Below are 24,031 nucleotides of genomic sequence, written 5' to 3' on the forward strand. Positions count from 1 at the left end.
TAATTCAGTGTGACGCAAAATTACCACTATTTGATGTTTGCAAACTAACCTAAATTTATATAGACATCTATATAATAAAGGATGATAATTTTTGAATTTGTCTTACACACATTTGTCCTACTAGGACATTTGGATGGCTTACATCTATTCAAATTATAAAACAAGATATATTTTTCAAAAAATATCCTACATGTATATTTTATATTTTCTCATTTCTCTCTCTTACTTTTTCCTTTTCTCATCCATCATTCTATGATCCCATAAACCCACATTCCTCTCTCTCTCTTTTTTATTTATTTTCTCCCACTTTTATTTTTCTCTCTATTTGTATTTTTTTCTCTTTTTATTCACTTATTTTTATTTATATTATATGAAAAAGTCAGCGATCCCAGAATTAGGAGCTAGATATTTTTGTGTAATGGAGATTAAATTAACAAATTTTATAGTCCACAGATTAAATGAATTTGAACAATTAATTATTATTTTTAAATATATTGATTACCTGATAGATTTCAAAAATTTAGACCTCATATGAATCTTCAACATCTATATAATAAAGCATGATTGTTTTTGAATATGTCTTACACACATTTGTCCTAGTAGGACATTTGGACGGCTTAGATCTATGCAAATTATAAAACAACGGCTGAGATATATTTTCTAAAAAATATCCTACATGTACATTTTCTATTTTCCCGCTTCTCTCTCTTACTTTTTTCTTTTCTCACTGATCCTTCCATGATCTCATGATCCCACCTTCCTCTCTCTTCTTTTTTTTTTTTTATTTTCTCCCATTTTTATCTTTCTCTCTATTTGTTTTTTTTATTTTTTTATTTTCTCATTTTTGTTCACTTATTTTATTCATATTATATGAAAAAGTCTACGATTCCAGAATTAGGAGCCAGATATTACTGTATGTAGTGGAAATTAAATTAATGAATTTTGTAGTCCACAAATTAAATGAATTTGAGCAATTAATTATTATTTTTAAATATATTGAATACCTGATAGACTTCATAAATTTAGACATTACATGAATCTTCAACATCTATATAATAAAGTAAGATGGTTTTTGAATTTGTCCTACTAGGACGTTTGGATGGCTTAGACTTATTCAAATTATAAAACAACGGCTGAGATATATTTTTCAAAAAATATCCTACATGTACATTTTTTATTTTCCCACTTCTCCCTCTTACTTTTTCCTTTTCTCACTCATCTTTCTATGATCCCATAAATCCAACTTCCTCTCTCTTTTATTTTTATTTTTTTATTTTCTCTCATTTTTATTTTTCTCTCTATTTGTATATATATATATATATATATATATATTTATTTTTGTTCACTTATTTTACACATATTTTCGTAGAATGGAAGTATGCCCATAATACACCAGGACATTATGGGCATACATACAATTTCCATATCGATATAATAAAGCAGGATGGTTTTTGAATGTGTCCTACACGCATTTATCCTACTAGGACATTTGGATTGTTTAGATCTATTCAAATTATAAAACAATGACTGAGTTATATTTTGAAAAAAATATCCTACATGTACATTTTCTATTTTCCCATTTCTCTCTCTTACTTTTTCCTTTTCTCACCCATCCTTCCATGATCCCATGATCCCACATTCCTCTCTCTTTTATTTTATTTTTTTATTTTCTCCCATTTTTATTTTCTCTCTATTTGTTTTTTTTTTTTTTTTTTTCTCTTTTTTGTTCACTTATTTTTATTCATATTACATGGAAATGTCTACAATCCCAGAATTAGAAGCCAGATTTTACTGTGTATAGTAGAAATTAAATTAATGAATTTTATAGTCCACAAATTAAATGAATTTAAACAATTAATTATTATTTTTAAATATATTGAATACCTGATAGACTTCATAAATTTAGACCTTATATGAATCTTCAACATATTTTAATAAAGCAGGACGGTTTTTGAGTCTTCAACATATTTTTGTCCTATTAAGACATTTGGATGGCTCAGATCTGTTCAAATTATAAAACAATGGCTGAGATATATTTTCTTAAAAAATATCCCATATATACATTTTATACTTCCCTGCTTTTCTCTCTCGTGCTTTTTCATTTTCTCACTCATCCTTCCATGATCCCATGATCCCACCTTTCTCTCTATTTTATTTTTATTTATTTTTATTTTCTCCTGTTTTTATTTTTCTCTCTATTTGTTTATTGGGTGAATTACACTAATAGTCCCTATAGTTTGGGGCTTGTGTCACTTTGGTCCCGACTTTTCAATTGCGACACATTTGACCCTGAATTTTGAATCTTGTTCCAAATAAGGACAATTGAAGATATCATTAGATTTTTCAAGGGTAAAATTATCAATTTGATAAAATATAAATTAATTTGACAAAAATAAATGTCAAACAAATATTTTTGAATTTTAAAAAATTATTTCTACCTATTAAAAATAAAATTACGTAAAATTGATACATCTTTTAGACATTTATTTATTTATTTTACCAAATTAATTTTTATTATGTGTTTGGATGATGATCACGTAAAATTAATTTTTAAAAATTAATCATGTAATTTTTATCAATTTTACATAATTTTTTCATTGGTGGATAAAATAATTTTTAAAAAATTAAAAATATTTTTTTGACATTTATTTTTGTCAAATTAGTTTATATTTTATTAAATTGACAATTTTGCCCTTAAAATTAAACAATGGTGTCTTCAATTGTCTTTATTTGGAACAAAATTCAAAATTCAGGGTCAAATGTGTCACAATTAAAAAGTCATGAATCAAAATGACACGAGTCCCAAACTATAAGGACTGTTAATGTAATTTGCCCTTGTTTATTTGTTTATTTTCTCCTTTTCGTTTAATATATGTTACACATATTTTCATAGAATGTATGTATACCTGTAATATACTAGGACATTATGGGCATACATACAATTTTCATATAATTATATAAGCAAAAATAATATTATATGTATGTCTGTGGAAATTGTATGTATGCCAAGCATATCTAGCTATATATTATATATGCAAAAGATAGTTTTCATGAGGAGTTTTGTGAGATTTCCAAAATTTTATAATAAATTTGTGATTTTATCAAATTAAAAAATAAATTTAAATAGTGTTGGGATTACAATTATATTCTAATCCTAACATTATTTACACCGTACCTTCAGGTACGCGCATACGCTAGTATATATATATATATGTGTGAGAAAACATCGTTGAAATTAACAAATTATAATATTTTTTTTATTATTTGTTATTGTAACATATAATAATAAAATTTTAAATAAGTTCAACTCAATAATATATGATAAATGCCACAAGTTAGTAAAAAAAATTGATAAAAAAATATTTATTGGAAAAAAATGTGATAAACTATAAAAATTTATTCTAAATCGTTCTAAATGTATGGTATAAATTTAAAATTAGTGAGTTGTGCATCACACTTAATTTTTGAAAATAGGTTATATTGAATTGGACAATGCTATTCGGGTTTGGACAATGCTATTTGGGTCTGTGAGACCTACTGTGGGTCTTGTTTCAATCATTTGAGCCATTCATTCATAGATCATCTACACACAAAATCAAGTTAATCCGATATATAACTACATAATTTTATCACATATATTTATCAAAAAACGTAAGGTTTATTTTCAAATCTTTCATGTCATTTATTTTATACAATTATGTCGGATCTTTCTTATTTTTCTGTGAATAATTTACATAAACTAACCTAAAAAACGAATGGCCCAAATAATCAAAATAAAACATGCAGAGAGCTTCAATGACGTGAACAACACCATCCAGTTCAATAATTGGAATGGAGCTAGCTCAATTTGTTTTTTTAGTATCCCTTTACACACTACAAGAAATAACAGTTTCGCCGACCAAAATATTAGTCGCCAAAGATCACTTTTTTAGTCGCCAAAACCAATTAGCGACTAATTTTTTTTGTCGCCAACTTAGTCACCTAAACCATGTCGACGAATGTTTTAGCGACTAAACATGTGTTTGGTCGCTGAAAGTGAAACATTTGGCTATTATTTTATTTAGTTGGCAAAACCTACTTTTTAGTTGGTCGGCAAAGGGCCAATGTTTGGCTAATAAATTATTGGTAGCCAATAGTCAATTATATTTTTTTGAAATTATACATTTACCGACCAATGTTTTAGTCGCCAATACTCAAGGAATCGGCGACCAAACCTTTTAGTCGCCAAAAGTGATTTCGTGAAAAAAAAATTTACACTCTACTCTTGTAGAGATTCGAACCATCAACCTCCCACATTATAAACCTTTTACAACACCCTCTTTCCACTACGCCTCTATAACACCATATGATTATATATGCAACATATATTATTTATATAGTACATATACTCGTATTAATATAAAAGTATATATATAAAGATAATTATTTTTTATTGAACATAATTTATGTAAAAATAAATTATTTATTAGAGAAAGAAAGAGACCACTTTTGGCGACTATACATAATTTTAGTCGTCAATTCTATACTTTTGGTTACTAATAATTTTTTAGTCGTTAAAAATAAAATTCCCGCTCTAAAATTACTACTTTTGGCAACTAAACTTCTTTTTAGTCGCCGAATGCCTCACTTTTGGCTACTAAATTATTTTTAGTCGCCAAAAACCCTCACTTTTGGCTACTAAAAATTTTTTAGTCGGTAAAGGCCTCACTTTTAGCTACTAGATTTTTTTAGTCGCCAAAGGACCTAACTTTTGGCTACCAAAATTTTTTTAGTCGGTAAAAGTCTCACTTTTGGCCACCAAACATCAATTTAGTCGCTGAATGCCTCACTTTTTGCTACTAATTTTTTTTTAGTCGCCAAAAGGCCTAACTTTTGGCTACTAAAATTTTTCTAGTAGGTAAAAGCCATATATCGGCGACCAAACAGATTTTTAGTCGCCAATTACTATACTTTTGGCTACTAAATTTTTTTAGTCGCCAAAAATCTTTACTTTTGGCTACTAATGCTTTTTTAGTCGCCAAAAGCTATACTTTCACCGACCAAATTTTTTTTAGTCGGGAAATTTAGTCGCCAAATGTGCTTTTTTCTGTAGTGACATTTAGCCATTTTTTCAGCTCTTAAAAATTTACTTTTCTCACTTTGACTTTTTACATTTTAATTTTTTTCCAATTTACTTCAAAATCTGGCTTATGTCCAAAATTAGATAAAAATGACACATTAATAACCACATAATTTAAAAATATTTTATTATATATAACTCACATCTCTTCTATAAACCTAAACCTTAATATAATAATATATTTTTCATACCATGTTGTAATTTGTTGTTTAATTTTAAATATAAGTTAATTTTAAAGTAAATTGAAAAAAACTTAAAACATATGAGAATTAAAATGAGATTTTTTTTTCCCCTTCAAGAATCAAAGTAAGAAAATAACCAAACATTAATGGATAAAAAGTATAAGGGATTGACTTCTCTCCAGTCCGGTGTTATTGTTATCTGATTGATTTCATTTTTTGCATGATGATATACTTAACAAATCTTAAGATGTGAATAATTTAGATCATCAAAACAGGACCCAAAATGTAGGCTCAATGGGCCAGATTGGATTGTCTTGTACGTTCCAAAATATAATGAATAATGTAATATGTATCAATTGGTATACTAATTAGTGTACGAACAGATGATATAATATAATTTTAAAGGTTTTGAATATTTATAATTTTTATAATATGTGGAGTCAATAATAATATCATAATATATATTAATATACTACTTAGTATATCAATTAATATATGTAACACTATTGAAATATAATTTCAAAAATACTATAAATTTTATCAAATTTTTTATCAAATATGTATGAGATCCACATAAGACCCAAATGGCGGGTGAGATCCACATGCGACCCACGTACTATTAATGTTGTGTATGAAAATTATTAATGATTATGACACATCAGATGGACACTGTGGAGAACAAAAAGTGCAGTCGTCCGCGACAAGAAGAAGAGTTGAATTCACAATCTGGTAAAAATCACCATTGCTTTTCTCTGTTTTGCACGCAAAACACGAAGCAAATTCACTCGTGTTTTTGGCGCGCATTGTAACCGTCGTCCCAGCAAGTCGTTACGATTTAGGGCTACTCTCTCTCACCTCATGGTCCCACCCACCAACTACCTCTACGTCTTCTTCAACATCGTTCAAATTCAATGGCTTGGCAACATCTACCTCTGTTTCTTCAGCCTTCACATTCTCGCACACCAAGTGTTGGACGATTTCTCTCTTCTAAATATGATTATGAGAAGAACCCAATGCGTATCTGCCTTTGTTGTGTTGTTGTTGTTCAGTTCTGTACAGTGCCACAACAACTTCACCGATTTGTTTGGTCCGTTGCACGCTCAAATTTTCTACAATCAGCTCTCGAATATCACTTTCTCGCTACTCAGAAACGATATCGCCGACACTGCTAGCTTCTGCATCAGGGATCCGTAAGTTATTGTTCCTATTCACCATGCTTGTTTATTATTTTTTAAAAACACTTTTTAGAAAATTATATTTTCTTATTTTTCGTATTTTTTTATTTTTATTGAATTTTTTAAATATTTTAAGCAATTTTTTTAATTTTTAGACATACTTAACATAAATATATCTAAAAAGTAAAAAAAAATTGAAAAAAACCTTTTAAAATTCACTAAATACCAAAAACACAAAAAAAAAAATACGAGAATTCAGTACATTTTTTTGTATTTTTATGTATTTATTAATTTTTAAAAATATTTTTTCACAAATTTTTTACTTTTTAAATACATCTAAGTAAGGTGCATCTAAAAACGTAAAAAAAAAATGTTTAAAATTTTAAAAATATTCACTAAAAATAAAAAAAATACGAAAATAAAAAACTCAATTTTCAAAAAACTTAATTCAAAAAACTCAAACCAAATAGTATTATCCCCTATTTGGTTCCTGAGAAAATACAGGGATAGTCAAATTATTATTGTGGTTTCTATTAGGGGTGTTAAAAATACCAGTGGAACCGGTAAATTGGTCCACTTTGCGCGTTTGGTTTGATTTTTATTAGTTTCATTTTTTGTTCTGTTTTTGAAAATTATCGGTTTTAAAACTTTATAAAAAGTTTCTTATAAGGGTTGAACATTAGTTTTCATTTTCATGATAAAATTGATAAATTCTAAGCAACTTAAACAAGCTAATAATTATAAGATTTGAACACTAGTTTTTATTGGGAATTGATAAATTCTAAACAACTTAAACAAGCTAATAATTATAAGATTTGAACACTAGTTTTTATTGGGGAATTGATAAATTCTAAGCAACTTAAACAAGCTAATAGTTATAAGATTTGAACACTCGTTTTTATTGTGGAATTGATAAATTCTAAGCAACTTAACCAAATTAATTATTATTAGTTTGTTAACTAACATAAAATACATATCATACCTCAAAACTGAACTGAACCGAACCAAATCGGTTTTTATAAGTCGGTTATCATCCGTTTCCATAGGTTTAACAGTTTGATTCCAGTTTCATTTTTTGCTGGAATCGTAGGAATCGGTTCGGTTCCTGATTTACTCTAAAACCTGATCAAATCCGATCCATGTACACTTCTAATTTGTATATGTTAGTTCAGTTACTTAACACTTTCGGATTTTATCTTTTCAGGGTTTTTGATTGGGACCAAACGTTCAATTTTTCTTCTAATTTGACCTTCCTGACTTCTTGTGCTCTGAAAAGTAACGGTATGAAGTGGGTTTCATCTGGAATTTAGTTTCGCTGCTGGGAAAACATCAAATAAATGGAGATATTTTCATTCCAATTCCATCATAGTTATATATTCACTCACATCTAATGATGGTAGCAATTTGTTTGACAGCAGATATTTTGCGGCATGTGTGTACACCAGCAGAAGTAAAGTTATACTTCATGAGTTTATTTAAAAGGGAATCAGATAGCACCAATTATCTAAAGCTTAACAAGAACTGCAATCGAACATCTTGGTTTGCCGGTTGCGAGCCAGGTTGGGCATGTAGTGCTGGCTCAAATGTGGAGTTTGGGCACAGTTATTCGAAGGACATACCTGCTAGAACTCTTGACTGTCAGGCTTGTTGTGAAGGTTTTTTCTGTCCTCATGGTTTTGCTTGCATGATACGTAAGTATTTTCCTATAATTACTTCATTCTTTACTGACTAGAAGCAACTTTATTTGTTTTCATGTCAGTAATTTGGATGATTTTTGTTTTGTTTGTTTGTATTTGAAGCTTGCCCATTGGGTTCCTATTGCCCGCTTGCGACTCTCAACAAAACTACCGGCATATGTGAACCGTAAATTGATATTTATAGTTATTGATTGACTTCATCTTTGTTATGCAATGACCTATGGTGTTCACAAAATATTAATTGATAGGTTTCTGTGTGCAGATACCGCTACCAACTGCCACCCGGACGGCCAAATCATACTTGTGGTGGAGCTAATATATGGGCAGATGTTGGTAGCAGTAGTGAAGTATTCTGTTCGGCAGGATCATATTGTCCGAGTAATATCCAAAAAACTTCTTGCAGTAGTGGGTATTGTTTCTTATCCACATCTTTACAGTTTTTTAGTTTCTTTCTTTTGTTGCTACCTCGAGTTATTGCCTAAGGAGCACGGAGACGCAAATTTTTAAAAAGTTGCAGCACAAGACACAGAGAACATGTGCAAAACATGGCTGTGTTTAGAAAGGTGTTCAAACACATTTCGAGAGTGTATTGTTTGTTTTGCGCTTTCAAATTATAATTCCACACTCACTTTTGAATACTCCTTATTTAGCGTGAAAATTTGGCTAATCCGGTCGTCCTCCCAGACCTCCGTCTGGTTGACCTGAACAGTGTTCGGTTTTTTTTTTTTTTACACCTGTTATTTTTATATTTTAAATAAAAAATATTTTTTAATTTTTTAATTTTTTTTATGAGTTTTAAATAGAATTTTGAATTGTGTGTTTAATTATGAGTTGTAAATTTTTGAATCAAATATTATATGTCACATCATTCATTTCAAACTTAATTCAAAATTCTTTTCAAAACTCACAACCAAACAAATTTTCTATACTCAAATCATAATTTCAAAATTAACAAACTCAAAATACAACTATATTTGCAAATCTTAATTCTAAAACTGTACTAAACACTTTTTTATATTTTTATATTATATATTTATTTTTATGTCAAATATTTATTCTCATCAAATTCATCAATCTTGAGCATGCTACTTCAGTAAAAAAATAAGAGGAACTTACTGGTAAGTCCCATGTACCAAGTTCAAGATCCAGCTAATCCCAAAACAAAACACTTGCACCAATTAGTCCAATACATTTTTAATTGCTACCAAAAAATTTTTTTTTTTTTTAATTTACGGACACTGTTCACATCTTACTACCGTCGGACTTCCATTTAACGGTCGCCGAAGACTCACCGGAATGTCTAGAATATTTCCGGGAAAAAAAAAATTAAAAATATGTTATGAAACTGTAAAATTTTACAGTTCTAAAGAATGTTATAAAACTGCAAAATTTTACAGTTTTAAACCATGATTCATTCCAGCACCAAAAAAAAATTTTGAAACTGCAAAATTTTACAGTTTTCACCGCCTGTAACTAAAACTCGAAAACTACTTATTCAGAATTCGAAAATTTTCTCTATTAGAACAGAAAAACAGAAGTGTATAGCAGAGAAAAAAAAAAGAGATCGAAGGAGAAAGGCGGATGTAGAGAGAGGATTATACTCCGACAACTATTTTTTCTTTAGATCTAGCCAAATCTGATGTAGATCTACTCAGATCTGATAGATCTGAGTAAATCTACATCAGATCTAAGTAGATCCACTCATCTTCTTCGTCGGAAATATATATCTTCGCCGTCGGTGAGAGTGAAATCACGAGTTGATTTCGATGGTTGGCGGTTATCAGTGAACCCCGATTAATGGAAAAAGACATGAGCACTTGCACCATCGTCTATGACGAAGACGATGAGAGAAAAATGTAGAAAAAAAAAGAAAGAAGAAAACGTAAAAAGGGAGGAAAAAACCAGAGAGATGGAGGAAAGGACTTTTGGGTGTACCCAAAAAGTTATGGGATTAAATGGTGTCCACATGTTCTACATGGGACCTATGGGTAATTTCCCCAAAAAATAAATTAGAAAATGGGATACCACGTGTTCCCACTATGTTACTAGTGTGTCCAATTGAAAAAAAAATGCGACATTTCCTCAAGCGTGTCCAACTCGTCCTCCGCATGTCCGTGTCCAACATGTTTCGGACACTACTACGTGACCTCTAGAAAGGCGTATGTGCTTCATGGGTCATTGTTATACCATGTTTAGACCAAACAATGTAGATATATTAGGATATGATTTGTGCCCAACATATTTGACTTGTTTTTTTGGATAAGCAAGTCATATTATAACCAAAAAAGAAAGATGTACAATGAAGTTCAATACACACCTTTTGTAGGGAGAATAAACATAAACAAAAACAAACTACTCCCTCAAAAGAAACAAACTAAGCCTATAGACGACAAACACAACATACACAACAAATGATTCAAAATTTCCCTCTAGCACTCTTCAAGTATTGAAGTTTCGCTTTGAGTTTTCTTCTGTTATCTTCCTTTGTAGTCTCCCCATTAATAGGATCACTTGGAGATGGACTCCCTCTACTTTTTAGGCTCTTCGTTTGACACAACAACTCTTGATTTAATTCTCCATTCCCCAACTCTCCCATATCACATGATTCAAGGACATCAAAATTATTAGATGTTGATAGAGTGAAACGCGGTGTCTCTCCCTCTTTGTTTATTTGACTGGTTGACATTTATATAATTGTTGCTTGCCACCCTTTGTCAATTTTGAATTTTCTATTCTTTTGCAATGTAGGCATTACTGCAGGAAGGGTTCTATTTCTGAGAAACGTAAGTTCCTTGCTGAAGTACGAGTTATTGCTAGACATATTGTATAATCCATACAATCATTTCCCTACGGCCTAGATTTTTTATCAACCCTCTACTGCTGGTTCCAAGCTGTCTGACTCTTAATGATAAACTTGTAGGGTGCTTCAAATTGTCTTCATGTGATCCCAATACTGCGAATCAGGATATTCATGCATATGGCATTATACTAATAGTAAGTTGTTCTATACACTCGAACCATTAACTTGATATGTTGTCTGTGTCCAACACTAGGTACACATCACAAATAATTTCGGTTTCTTAAAGAGGACAAAAAAAAATATATATTTTGGCTTGCAATTGTTTTTATAGAAAATTTCCGTAGTAGCAAAGTAATGGGAGATTTATGTGTAGGTCTTAATAGGTAAACTTATTATCTAATAGGTCCTGTGATAAATAATGACGTTTTTCATCAAATACTATTAAAAAAGTCACTAATTATTAATTTTTAGTGACAGTTTAAAAATTGTCACAAAAATCAGTTTAAAAAAATCATCACAAAAAAACCTCATTAAATTTCAATTTTCAGCAACAATTTAACAAATTCAACATAGAAAAATGTCACTAATTGTAAGTTTTAGCGACAATTTATAAAAATCGTGACAAAAACTCACTAATTGTCATTTTTTAGCGACGTATGCAAAAAATCATCACAAATTTTTTTTTTTAACGATGATTTTACTATGACTTATTTTTAATAAGACTTGATGGGAATTAAATGTAACTATTAGTACCTATTGGTAGTTTACCCTTTCATTTTTCACTAGTTTTATTCATGGTTATCAGAATCCCGATCCAGATCTTACTATCCATTTGAGTACAATCGATCCGAATTATATAAAAAATTCCTTATAGGTAGGATCTTTCGATCCTAGTAATGGGATCCTATAGAATCGTGGAATCCTGATCCGAATCCGATCCAATTTACAAGTCTTGTTTTGTATTGTTTAACATATTTTATTGTAAATTTTATTTTTATTGTCTAAATACCAAATAATAAAAATTAAGTAGTATTGAATTAAATAGACTAAGAAAAAACAAATTAGGAAACAAACATTCAAATATTGTGGTAATTTTAGAAAATTAACTGGTCGGAAAAACAAACTCAGCTTTAGCAAAGTCTAAGCAGTGTAAGATGATTGCAACTTTATCCTAATTTTTGGAGAGATTATTTTTGTGACTTGAATCCGCTCCACCAGGAATGCTAACGACAAATCTTATCATTCCATTAAGCAACTCTTTTGAGTTCTTAATCTATTTTAATATCCAACTTTGTTAAATATTTTTCTTCACTTTTTATGTATTATTGTAGATTGTAAAATATTTTGTTATATAATTGTTCTTCTTTACCTTCTTTTTTGATGAAATACAAATTTTTTACCATCAAATTTTTATTATATAATATTATATGTACATTTTACATAGATTATTATATTTTTCACAATATCTTCACTTCTTTTTAATAGAATATAGGCTCATTTTGTGTATACTTTTTAAGAAATATTTATTTAAATTAAATTATTAAGTAATTTGTCTTTTTCCGTAGAATCTTACGATCCTTGATCCAATTTTACGATCCGATCCTATAAACACTTCCAACGATCTAACATAAGATCCCGATTTTAACAACCTTGGTTTTATTGCTTTTCATAATTATATGGTTTGTTAGTTTGAGGTAATAGCCATAGGATTTAGCAGTAAGTCTTAATACCATCTATTTTATCGAAGAACCTTTCCTGAAAGTCTACCAGTACTATAATTAATTCCAGAACCATCGAAGAACCTTTCCTGAAAGTCTATCTAAGATGCGTCTTGTTATCTTCTGTAAATACATTCCTGCCTACCATGTGTATATCTCTTTCATCTATCAAAGCTAATTTTAGATATTAACGCCCATTACTTGTAATGCAGGCTGCTTTAAGTACTCTCCTGCTTACTATTTACAACTGTTACGACCAAGTTCTCACCATTCGGGAAATGAGAAATGCCAAAGCCAGGAAAGCAGCAGCTAGAAGTGCGAGGGAGAAAGCACAGGCACACGATAAGTACAAATCTGCTAAAAATGCTGCTAAGAAGCCCAAAATTGCATCACCAAGTCAATTATCTCTGGCTTCTTGTAAAAAAACTGTGATACATCCTCAGGCACTTGAGAGCTTGAGTCAAACTAAAGCTAAGACAGATGATGATCTAGATTCATCTTTGTATATAACTGCTTTGAACTCGCCTGAGCAATCTTCCCATGCAGTCGAAGATGACCCTGGTAGTTGCAATGCTTTCAGTTTAGAGCTTGGAGATAAAAATACAGACAGGAAAATGAAAAATGAAAAACAAATTCGTACTCACAGTGAGATTTTCCAGTATGCATATGCTCAACTAGAGAAAGAGAAAGCTTTGCTGCACCTGCAGCAGAATAAGAACCTTACCTTCTCAGGATTAATTTCAATGGCTACTAGTCAGGAAATCAGGAAAAGGCCCATGATTGAGGTTTCCTTCAGAGACCTTTCTCTTACTTTGAAAAGCAAAAACAAACATCTTTTAAGGTGTGTTACTGGGAAAATAATGCCTGGCCACATTACTGCTGTAATGGGCACATCTGGAGCTGGGAAAACAACACTCATTTCTGCTCTGGCGGGAAAAACAGTTGGATGCAAGATGACTGGTTTAATTCTTATCAACGGAAAACCTGAATCAATCCATTCATACAGAAAAATCATTGGATTTGTGCCACAGGATGATATTGTGCATGGAAATTTGACAGTGGAGGAGAATCTCTGGTTCAGTGCTAGGTGCAGGTATGTCAGATTGAGTTCTCTTACAGATTCTAATTTCTAACTGTAATTTATTATGAAATGTTCAAAATCGATTCATTTTAAGTTGGAAAGTGATGTTTCTTGGACATTGACACCTTTTTTTTTTTATCCTTTTTAAGTCATTTTCAATACTTGGCCACTGATTAATTTCTACTTCACATTTGTGAGTACAAAAATTTTTGCCTATTCAAACTAATCACCATCTGGAATTTTGAATTGGTGAGAAATCTGGAAATTTTAATTTTATTTGTAACATCCCTTGTGGGTTTCATATGGACTCACTGTTGGGATCTGGGATCCCGCCCAAGACCTTATAGAAATCATTGCAAGCAGAAAAACACACCCACACACAAGGAGACACAATATTTTACGTGGTTCGGCCCAATGCCTACGTCCACGGGAGAGTAACCGGTTATCACTATACCAATGAGGAGATTACAGAAAGATTACAATAGAGGAGGAGCTCACACTCTCCTCACTCAGCCACTCACCCGTCTCCCTCGCTCACACCGAGGGAGACGGTCTCTCCGCCTCACATCTCTCGCACTCTTTGGTGTCTCACGGTTTGCTCACTTACTCCACATTGGCCTCTCCTCTCACCCTCCATTTATACACATTGGAGTAGGTGGGAGTGCCTTTGGGCAGCCTCCATTCTTGACTCTTCAAGATGGTTGGTGGCCTCCAAGGTGGACTTTGGTTGGTTGCCTTCCCATTGTTGCCAACCAAACTTGACTTGGATGATCACCACACATGGGTGAATTCAACAAATCACCCCCTCAACCCATGTGAGGTGATCCACTGCACACACTGCTGCTAATCTTGTCACGCCCAAATTCAACATAGTCTGCATCTCTTCACTGAGACGCTGCATCCCCTGAAGCTAGAGATAAAACACCAGAGATACAAGAGGAGGAGGGAATCCGACATCCTCAACTCAACTCACACCACTCTCTGATTTGGAGAGAGCCACTGCTCCTATCTCCCACAGATCTCTTCCATGCTTCCTGTCTCGGATGTCTATACCTGCTATCCTTGAACTTGCGCAACCAAAATATCCGACACCCCCTGATTGGATGTCCTGCACCCCCTGCTTGGATGCCCTTGACTGTCATGCATTACCTCGCAGGACCAGTCATTGGAGCAATAGAAAACTCGTTGTTTATCTCATCAACGTCCTCTGTCTTCTTTGCTCGGAGCTTTTCCTCTGAACTTTCAGCCTTTGCCCTCTGCACTTCTGAACAACCTCCTGGCGTTTCCACATACGCTTGTTGTCTGTGCCTTTGCAATCCCTGATTTGCTGTCCAGTAGATTGATGGTTGACAGTAGCTCCATCTGTCAAAGCATCGTCAGCTATGCAATTCCTTGCATAGTGCCCGTACCCATGGCTTCTGGTCTCCTTGCGTCGAGCTCGCCTGAGAGATCCGCATCAACTCTATCCTCCGCTGCCATGGAACTAAAGAAACCACCATAGAGAAATAAGACTTGCCACTCCTTGGCACGCACTCTTGCGTTTTACCTGTCTCAATTTCTCTGTCTGGAAGTTCCTGTGAACTGTCAACAACCCGCTGCTGCACACTCTTCTCGCGCCTCTGTACGACACTCTAGCGTACCCTTGCACTGTTGCACGTCTGCAATTGTACTTCTGCGCTTAGTATGCTCCTCTGCAACTATTGTTCTACATGTCCACATACCATTAGTACCTTCTCGTATACAGTAGCTCCAACAGCCACAGTATTTCCCTGAGCCTGTACTGGTTGCCAAATCATCTATCCGTCGATGAATGGTCTTCTCTTTTGATTGAACCAGATCCTCCGATCCCCTCAACAACCAGGAAAGTTCCCAGGAAAGACTGGTGGGGTCACAACCGGTCCCACTTAAGAACCAGTCTCCTTAGACAGTGTCTTTTTGACAGAACTTTCCTAGACCTTTGATCTTGAGATAATCATGTCTGCAATCCTCTGATCGCCCCTGACCAATCCTGATCTCCCTCGATCTGCCATTTGATCAAGCCTGATCTCCTCTGGTCTTCAATGATCTATCTCAATCTGTATCTGGTTGTCCAATCGGGTCAGAATCTGCCCATTCTAACCTCTTCAGTGAATCCGCAGCGTTCCACAATATCCGGCAACCTTCCTTCGAGTATTGAAGATGGCAAACACCCATGTTTTGACAATCTTTCCAAACCATTCAGAATTTCACTATTCTGTCCTCGCGGTTGCGTCCGGAGCGGTCCGTTTAGCTAGGACCAACCTTCGCTGCATTTCCGGGGACCTCACTGAAAAACTATCCCCGAAAACTGGGCCACAACACAATTTTCTAAAAATTCTGGGCCAAATTGTAATTTTCAGAAGTTCAGGGAATATTCCGTGTACCAACAGAATATTCCGTCCACTGCCCCTAACGCCGTCTGCCACTTTAATCTGCCTTCTTTTTACAGAAACTTCATCTCCAAAATCTGACCGTACGGATGTGTCCGGAATACTCCAAATAGTCTGAAACCACTATTGGATCACCAAAAACGGACTCCAAATGGCTTCGATCTAGCCAAAACATTTTGTACGCCTCAGATCTGCGGCTGCACCGTAGCCGCGAAGCACTGGATTCTTCCTCCTGCCTCTGGTTGACTGGTCAACACCACGCTGACGTGGCAGACACGTGGCTGCCACGTGGATGACACGTGGCGGAGATTATGACACGTCGCTGCTGACGTGGGTCCACGTGGCGTGCGCGTGGGCCTGGCGCGTGTCACGGACGCGCGTCTGCTCAGTCACCTTCTTCCTCTCGCCGCGCGTGTGGCGCGTGCCTGAGACTGGTCCGACGCGCCGGCTGCCTTCACGGCGCGTGGAGGCGCGTGCCGAGACTGGTTCTCACGCGCCTTCTTCAGGCGGCGCGTGGGGGCGCGTGCCAACTCCTCTGGGTGTCTGCTTTATATGGTTGGACTCCTCTTCTCGAGCCCTTGCTCCTGGTATGCTCAAAACCTGATTTCGAGCAACTTGATTTCTGGGCAGTTTCGGACAACACGCTGTTTTTGTTCCGAAACGCCACCGACGAGGCTCTGATACCACTTGTTGGGATCTGGGATCCCGCCCAAGACCTTATAGAAATCATTGCAAGCAGAAAAACACACCCACACACAAGGAGACACAATATTTTACGTGGTTCGGCCCAATGCCTACGTCCACGGGAGAGTAACCGGTTATCACTATACCAATGAGGAGATTACAGAAAGATTACAATAGAGGAGGAGCTCACACTCTCCTCACTCAGCCACTCACCCGTCTCCCTCGCTCACACCGAGGGAGACGGTCTCTCCGCCTCACATCTCTCGCACTCTTTGGTGTCTCACGGTTTGCTCACTTACTCCACATTGGCCTCTCCTCTCACCCTCCATTTATACACATTGGAGTAGGTGGGAGTGCCTTTGGGCAGCCTCCATTCTTGACTCTTCAAGATGGTTGGTGGCCTCCAAGGTGGACTTTGGTTGGTTGCCTTCCCATTGTTGCCAACCAAACTTGACTTGGATGATCACCACACATGGGTGAATTCAACACTCACAAAGTATTTAGCTAATAAAAATGTTCTTGCTTGTTATCCTTTTGTTTGCCTGTGTTCTTGTTCAGATATATTTTGTTATACATAATGCAATCACTACCATCTATACTTTTCTATTTACTGCTCTTGTTTTTTCCCAATCATTGAAGACTATCTGCAGACTTGTCGAAGCCAGATAAGGTTCTAATTGTTGAAAGAGTTATCGAGTCGTTGGGGTTGCAAGCAGTGCGTGATTCCTTGGTTGGAACAGTAGAGAAGCGACGAATATCAGGAGGCGAAAGGAAGCGAGTAAATGTTGGCCTGGAGTTGGTAATGGAACCATCACTTTTGATCTTAGATGAACCTACTTCTGGTTTGGATAGTTCTACTTCCCAGCTACTTCTGAGAGCACTTCGACGTGAAGCTCTTGAAGGGGTCAACATCTGCATGGTTGTCCACCAACCTAGGTGAAAATTGCTTTCCCAATACGTATTATGGAATTCTGTTATCTCATTCTCTTTCTGTTTATATTTGGTTATCTACTCACATAACTTGGGAGACTGGGACCATTTTAATTGTTCAATTTGAAAGCTTTGTCATTACAAGGATTACCTTGCGGGCTTCAAGAAATTATTTCATGCATTAAGCTCATAGGAAACTCCTTGTGTGTCATGCTTCGTGTTTAATCTTTTACACAGCTGATCCCAAGCCCAGATAAGGAGGGTGCTAAGTAGCTTGGCAGCCAACACGTAAAAATTCCAGTCAGATCCCTAATGAATATAAATCCTAATATGATTATGCTTAATTGAGCATATAGCCCTTGACAGAGCAAAGTGGTGAAAAATGATTCATGTGACCGACCCCACTTCAGTGAGAAACAAAACTTTGTTTAATTTGGTAAGCTCATAGGACTTATGAGGACAACCAAAGTTCATCCTCCTAGCATTTTTTTTCTCGGTTAATTACATAAATGGTCTCTAAAGTATGTGTTATGTTACACTTTAGTCTCCAATCTTTTAATTGTTTTACTTTGGTCCCTAAAGTTTTCCCTAGGTCAGTATAGTTCAAAATCAATAACGGTAAAATATATCTAACTTAAAATACTAGGGACGAAAAATGCAAAAAAAAAAAAAAAAATGCATACTTTACAGACTAAATAAAACCAAATACATATTTTATAAACGAAAATGCTACAAAATGCATACTTTTAGACCATGTGTGTGTTTGGCCATTATTACTTTGTTGAGGTTTCTTGTAAGATTTCAAAAATACCCCTCCTCCCATTACTGATTTTGAACGGCTCTTACATAAAGAATTAAAGTGTAATAGATTGCAAACTTAGGGGCCAAAGCGAAATAATTAAAAGTTTGGGGACTAGAGTGTAACAGAACGTATACTTTGGGGACCATTAGTGTAATTAACTCTTTTGGAATAAGAAAGCCATCTAAATTATCTTTTTATTTATAGCAACAAGATTAGTATGTCATGGACTAAAATGGATTTTATAACCACAAGAAGATCTACTAGAATACTTAAATTGCTGAAATGGTGGACTCTTGAACAACCAAGATGGTTTACAGGTGCCACAATCCTAACTAGGAAAGTTCAATTTACTCGTTAGAAAATTTAGGGTATTGTGTCACTGTAGCTACTTGAGGAATTACTTCTTTTATCTTACTTGGTACTGGTAAATTCTTGTTTCAGCTACACCTTGTTCAAGATGTTTGATGATTTAATACTTCTAAAAGGCGGCCTTACTGTGTATCATGGACCGGTAAGCAAAGTTGAAGAGTATTTTGCAGGCCTTGGGATCAATGTACCAGAGCATATGAATCCTACAGACCATTTTATTGACGTTCTGGAGGAAATAGTTAAGCCGATCACAAGTTTGAGCATAAATTACAGAGAGCTTCCGATGAGATGGATGCTTCATAAGGGTTATCCAGTACCCCCAGATATGCAGCAGGATTGTGCTGGACTTGTTATGTCATCCACAGGAGTAAATCTAGACAATCAAAAAAGCTCTGTTGATGCTGAAAATAAGGAACAATCTCTTGCTGGAGAAATATGGAAGGATATGATATGTACTCTGGAGCTTCACTGGGATATCATACAGCACAATATCTTGAGGTCTAGGGACTTGTCCAATCGGAGAACTCCAGGTGTTCTGATGCAATATAAATACTTTCTTGGGAGGTATATATTTAAGAATCTCTTCTATTTTTATATTTCTTTTCAACTTCTCTTTTTGTGGGTTCCTTCAAACAGTACATATTATACTCATGTTTCTCAGATTGAATTTCTAGGTTGGGTCAAATGATATAAAAAAATTTCTCATGCAATTTCTGGCCACGTTTGATTGTCGGATTATTTTTTATGGGATTAGATTTGATGGGATGGGATTATTGAGGATTATGAGGGATAAGTTATACCATGTGATTTGGATATATGATAGGATTATGGATAGAATTATGAAGGATAAATAATAACATGGGATTAATAGATGAGATAAATTGATTGGATAGAGAGAGTGAGGTATTATATTTGATTAGGATGAAATAAAAAGAAGCAATTATTTTTTACAGTTGGATGAAGCAGAAAATTAATCTAGAGAAGCCTAATCCCCTTAATATCACAATACCTATGGCATTATTTAATCCCCCATTTTTAATCCTCAATATCATTATTAAAATTATCTGTAGTTTTAATACCATGCAAAACAAACGCAGGACTAAAATAGGTGTGGTACCACATATTCCCCCACCTCCAATCTCACCATTTTTATCCTATAAACAAATGTGCCTGAAGAGTATACTTGAAAAAATGTTATGCCTGTCAGTCATTCTATAGAACCAACATATTCCAGAAAATGGTTGGGATTTGACAATATGATTTTGTAAAGTAAATTTCAATGGTGTGTATTATCTATGGAGATATAGGTGGGGAATGGGGAGTGGGCTGTCTAGTGTGGGAGTCTATGTGTTCTACGGATTGATTGTTTTATGATTCATTTTTCCTGTTTCTTGACGTTCTTTATGCCCACAATATCTTCAGGGTTGGCAAGCAGCGACTACGAGAAGCTAGACTAATAGCAGTTGATCTTCTCATCTTGTTACTTGCTGGTGCCTGCGTAGGATCACTTACAAAAACCGGTGATGAAAATTTTGGGGTATTTGGTTATATTCATACCATCATTGCCGTCTGTAAGTTGCAAAATTTGCACTCTTGGTTATACCTATACAAACTGCATCAGAAAAGTTTCTAAAACAACTTGCTTTGATTATATACGTGGATGAAAAAAGGTTCAGAAGTATCAGAGAAACTTTGATTGATTCTTTCTGCCTCTGTAGTTAAATTGTTCTATAATACTTTTCGGATGATGAATGCATAACATTCCTATTGTAGCAAAAAATGAACATAGCTAGGCTAACTAATGATAATGAATTTTGAGTTGAAAATATTGATTAGTCTCATTGTTAATACCCTCTATTTGTTTTTCCGAAAACATTTTCCAATGGATCACCTCCACCTCCACCAGAAAATGTTTGCTGTTGAAAATGTTTTTCTATGTTTGATTGTGATCTTAAAACTAATGTGCTAGTAGTTATATGAGAGGTGGTGATAGTGGTGGTTGGGGGGAGGGGGGTGGGGGTGGAATTGTGGTAGTGGTGGTGGTAGCAGCAGCGGCGGCAGTGATTGAGTTGGTAGTGTAGCATCATTGGTAAGACTTTAGTTTGGAATGAAAAACATTTTCTGCCCAAATAAACTTGTTTTCCACTAACCACAAAAATCAGTTTTTGTTGACTTCCGTTTTCTATTATACCAAATACTAGGAAAAACAAAAAAAATGTTTAAAACATTCTCCACTGAAACAAACTGTGAGTACCATCTACTTGCACAAGATTGTCCTCCTTATTGTGCCTCATACTGTTGATTTCAGCTCTTTTATGCAAAATTGCGGCTTTGCGAACATTTTCTCTGGACAAGTTACAATATTGGAGGGAGAGTGCTTCTGGCATTAGCAGCCTGGCTCATTTTCTTTCCAAGGAAACAATAGATCATTTTAATACGGTGATAAAGCCTGTGGTGTATCTCTCAATGTTCTATTCCATCAGCAACCCCAGATCTTCTTTTGCTGAGAATTACATTGTATTGTTGTGCCTCGTGTACTGTGTTACTGGCATAGGTTATGCACTGTCCATCTTCCTTGGACCTGGTCCTGCCCAACTGGTGAGCAATAACATTTCACATTGAAAGCTCATCAGCTTTTCAATATGAGTTTCCATAAATTAGTTTTTATTTTTTGCTGACAATATACTTCCACTTTCTACAGTGTGCGGTGCTGATTCCAGTAGTTTTAGCTCTGATTTCAATTCAGACTGGAGAGAGTAAATTTGTGATGAAACTAGCAAACTTGAGCTATCCAAGATGGGCTTTGGAAGCATTTGTGATTGCAAATGCAGAAAGGTATGACACAACTTCCCTTTATCATGGCCAGATGCTACACCTTGTTCAGCATATGCCATTCTCATATTAAGTAACAATTTGTACCTTCACGCACCAAAAAAAAAATGGTCTCTTACTACCAACACCTCCACTTCCTCCTCCCCCACTACCACTGTCACCTCCACCACTGCACCATCACCACGTCCACAACCGCTGCCACCTACTCCACCACCCCACCACCACCAGAGACTTCAACAAAGTAAATGGGCTGGTCGGATCGATTTGTTCAACCTTTATCCAATTTAACCCAATTAGAATGTTCTTGATTGAATTTTCTTTGAGCATTGCATGACAATTAGAATTTGTTTGTGTACATGATTTTAAAACGTCCATGATGAAGTGGCTTTGGAGAACTCATCTTATAATATACATGAATATAGGACTGCTGAAGCTTTCTTCAGCTCCCTTAATAAGTTTAAAGGTCATTCTGTGCTGCTGGAATATCCAGATCCAATTACATGTAACTGACATGATTAGGATTAACATTTTTTATCCAACGATACACATACAGCCCTAGGATGTCTAGGAAATTTATATGCGAGTGTTTAAATATGTGAGGGGAAATCAAACTCACTATTGATGAAGAGTTCAACGAAGAGATGACCAAGGCCCCATGAATATGAAAAATAGGACACCATTAGTGTTCCAGCTGGCCTATGCCAAACGGGTACTCCGATTTAAATCAGTACCACCGCATGAATATAATAATAGTAATCAAATTACTGTATTTGAGGGTGTGTTGCGTACCTTATCCTTTTAGAGTGTCTTTATATAGAGCATGGAAACGGTGGAGAAATTATAAAATATTATGGGGCCACGTGGTATTCCGGACCAATGTGATAATTTTTGCTCCAGCTCCACATGGGACCATATGTTGTAACTTATTCAACTTATTGCTCCATTTTTCGTGAGATTGTGCCCCCCACATGTGGAGGTGATAAGCATTATTTGAATAAGCTGTTAGGATTGTCCTAGATTGTCCCTACCAAAATGGCCTAACTGAGTAGCCTAATAGATCGGCCAAGCAGAGTGCTGCCTAAGAGAACGTCTGAACAGAGTGCCTAACAATTTATTTGAGCAGAATGGTCCAACAGTGCATCTAAGCAGAGTGGCCAAAGAGAGCATTCGAGCAAAATGTCTGGACAAAGTGCCCGAACTGAAAATTATGCCACGTGTCCATGCTAGGACCTGTACATTCCTATACAAATTTTTAGCTCCCACAAAATGTATTTTACTAATCATCTTTTCATTTCAGGTATTCTGGAGTGTGGCTTATAACTCGTTGTGGTGCACTTGTGAAATTCGGCTTTAATATTCATGATTGGGATCACTGTATATCCTCTCTCATCCTGTTAGGCATATTCTGCCGTCTCATAGCTTTCTTTGGCATGGTCGCCTTCCTAAAGAAGTGAGTTCAATCCACCATTTGTCATTGTACTCTGAACCACAAAAGAAAAATGAAATTTTGAGGAGTTTTCAACATATGGTAAACACCCCACAAAATGGCAATGATTATCAGAGGCAGAGCGGGTCATTGCTGGCTGAATATGCTACACAGGATTGTTAGATGGCACTGACCAAATTTTGTTGTGTTATTCGGAATTTGATCAGGGGACTATCTGATAATTGAGGTACTCCCTCTCCCTCTCTCTCTGTTATCTCTCTTTTAGTTTTTTTTTTTTTTTATATTAGGCAACAGCCTGCAAGGATGGGACCTTCTTGTTTAAGTTAGTATATTGACATGTTAACCTAATGCCCAGTGACGTTTCTGGTGTAAGGTCATCCTTGTTTTACTGGAAAATCGAATAGAAGTCTGCCAATAAAGAAAGGAAACCATTTTTATTGAACGGGTGCCTGAAAATGCCCGTCTGGATGAAATTGTAACCATTCAAATATCAATGTCTGCACCAAAGTTTCAGGCAGCATTAATATTTTACATATTGAAATATATTCAAGCATTGCTTCTGTTCATTTTGCATAGTCATTAAAATCAGTTACAGAGTCTTGTTGTGATTGTTGTTTTTTCTATTTTTCATAACTGAACCAATCCTGCTAACCCATTAATGAGGTTGAGAAACCCTTTAGTTGAAAGGTTTAAACTTAGAGAGGGAGAGAGAGAGGGGGGGGGGGGGGGGAATGAAGAGTCAAAATAATAGTTTGCTCAAAGGAAGAAAATATTGATTTGTGTAGAA

At 35.0% G+C, this 24,031-nt stretch overlaps 1 protein-coding gene across 1 annotated transcript; it reads left to right on the plus strand.

Annotated features, from left to right (window-relative positions):
• The first annotated feature begins 5,918 nt into the window (after positions 1-5,918).
• LOC114291642 (ABC transporter G family member 28) lies at positions 5,919-23,810 on the plus strand. The gene is made up of 14 exons (XM_082873305.1): positions 5,919-6,491; positions 7,681-7,757; positions 7,895-8,167; positions 8,276-8,339; positions 8,436-8,582; positions 10,922-10,956; positions 11,094-11,167; positions 12,904-13,784; positions 17,504-17,800; positions 19,038-19,529; positions 20,388-20,536; positions 21,274-21,563; positions 21,667-21,800; positions 23,095-23,810. The coding sequence occupies exons 1-14, from the start codon at positions 6,160-6,162 to the stop codon at positions 23,249-23,251; spliced, it is 3,402 nt and encodes a 1,133-aa protein (XP_082729431.1). The 5' UTR covers positions 5,919-6,159; the 3' UTR covers positions 23,252-23,810.
• The last annotated feature ends 221 nt before the right edge of the window (positions 23,811-24,031 follow it).

This window comes from Camellia sinensis, chromosome 1 (assembly GCF_055761805.1).
Source record: "Camellia sinensis isolate YWXY chromosome 1, ASM5576180v1, whole genome shotgun sequence".
In the NCBI taxonomy this organism is placed as follows: domain Eukaryota; kingdom Viridiplantae; phylum Streptophyta; class Magnoliopsida; order Ericales; family Theaceae; genus Camellia; species Camellia sinensis.

Coding starts and splice junctions, on each gene's coding strand:
- LOC114291642 (XM_082873305.1), top strand. CDS start 6,160: ATGGTCCCACCCACCAACTACCTCTACGTCTTCTTCAACATCGTTCAA. Junction 7,758..7,894: donor TTGTGCTCTGAAAAGTAACG/GTATGAAGTGGG, acceptor GTTTGACAGCAG/ATATTTTGCGGCATGTGTGT. Junction 10,957..11,093: donor GGGTTCTATTTCTGAGAAAC/GTAAGTTCCTTG, acceptor ATAAACTTGTAG/GGTGCTTCAAATTGTCTTCA.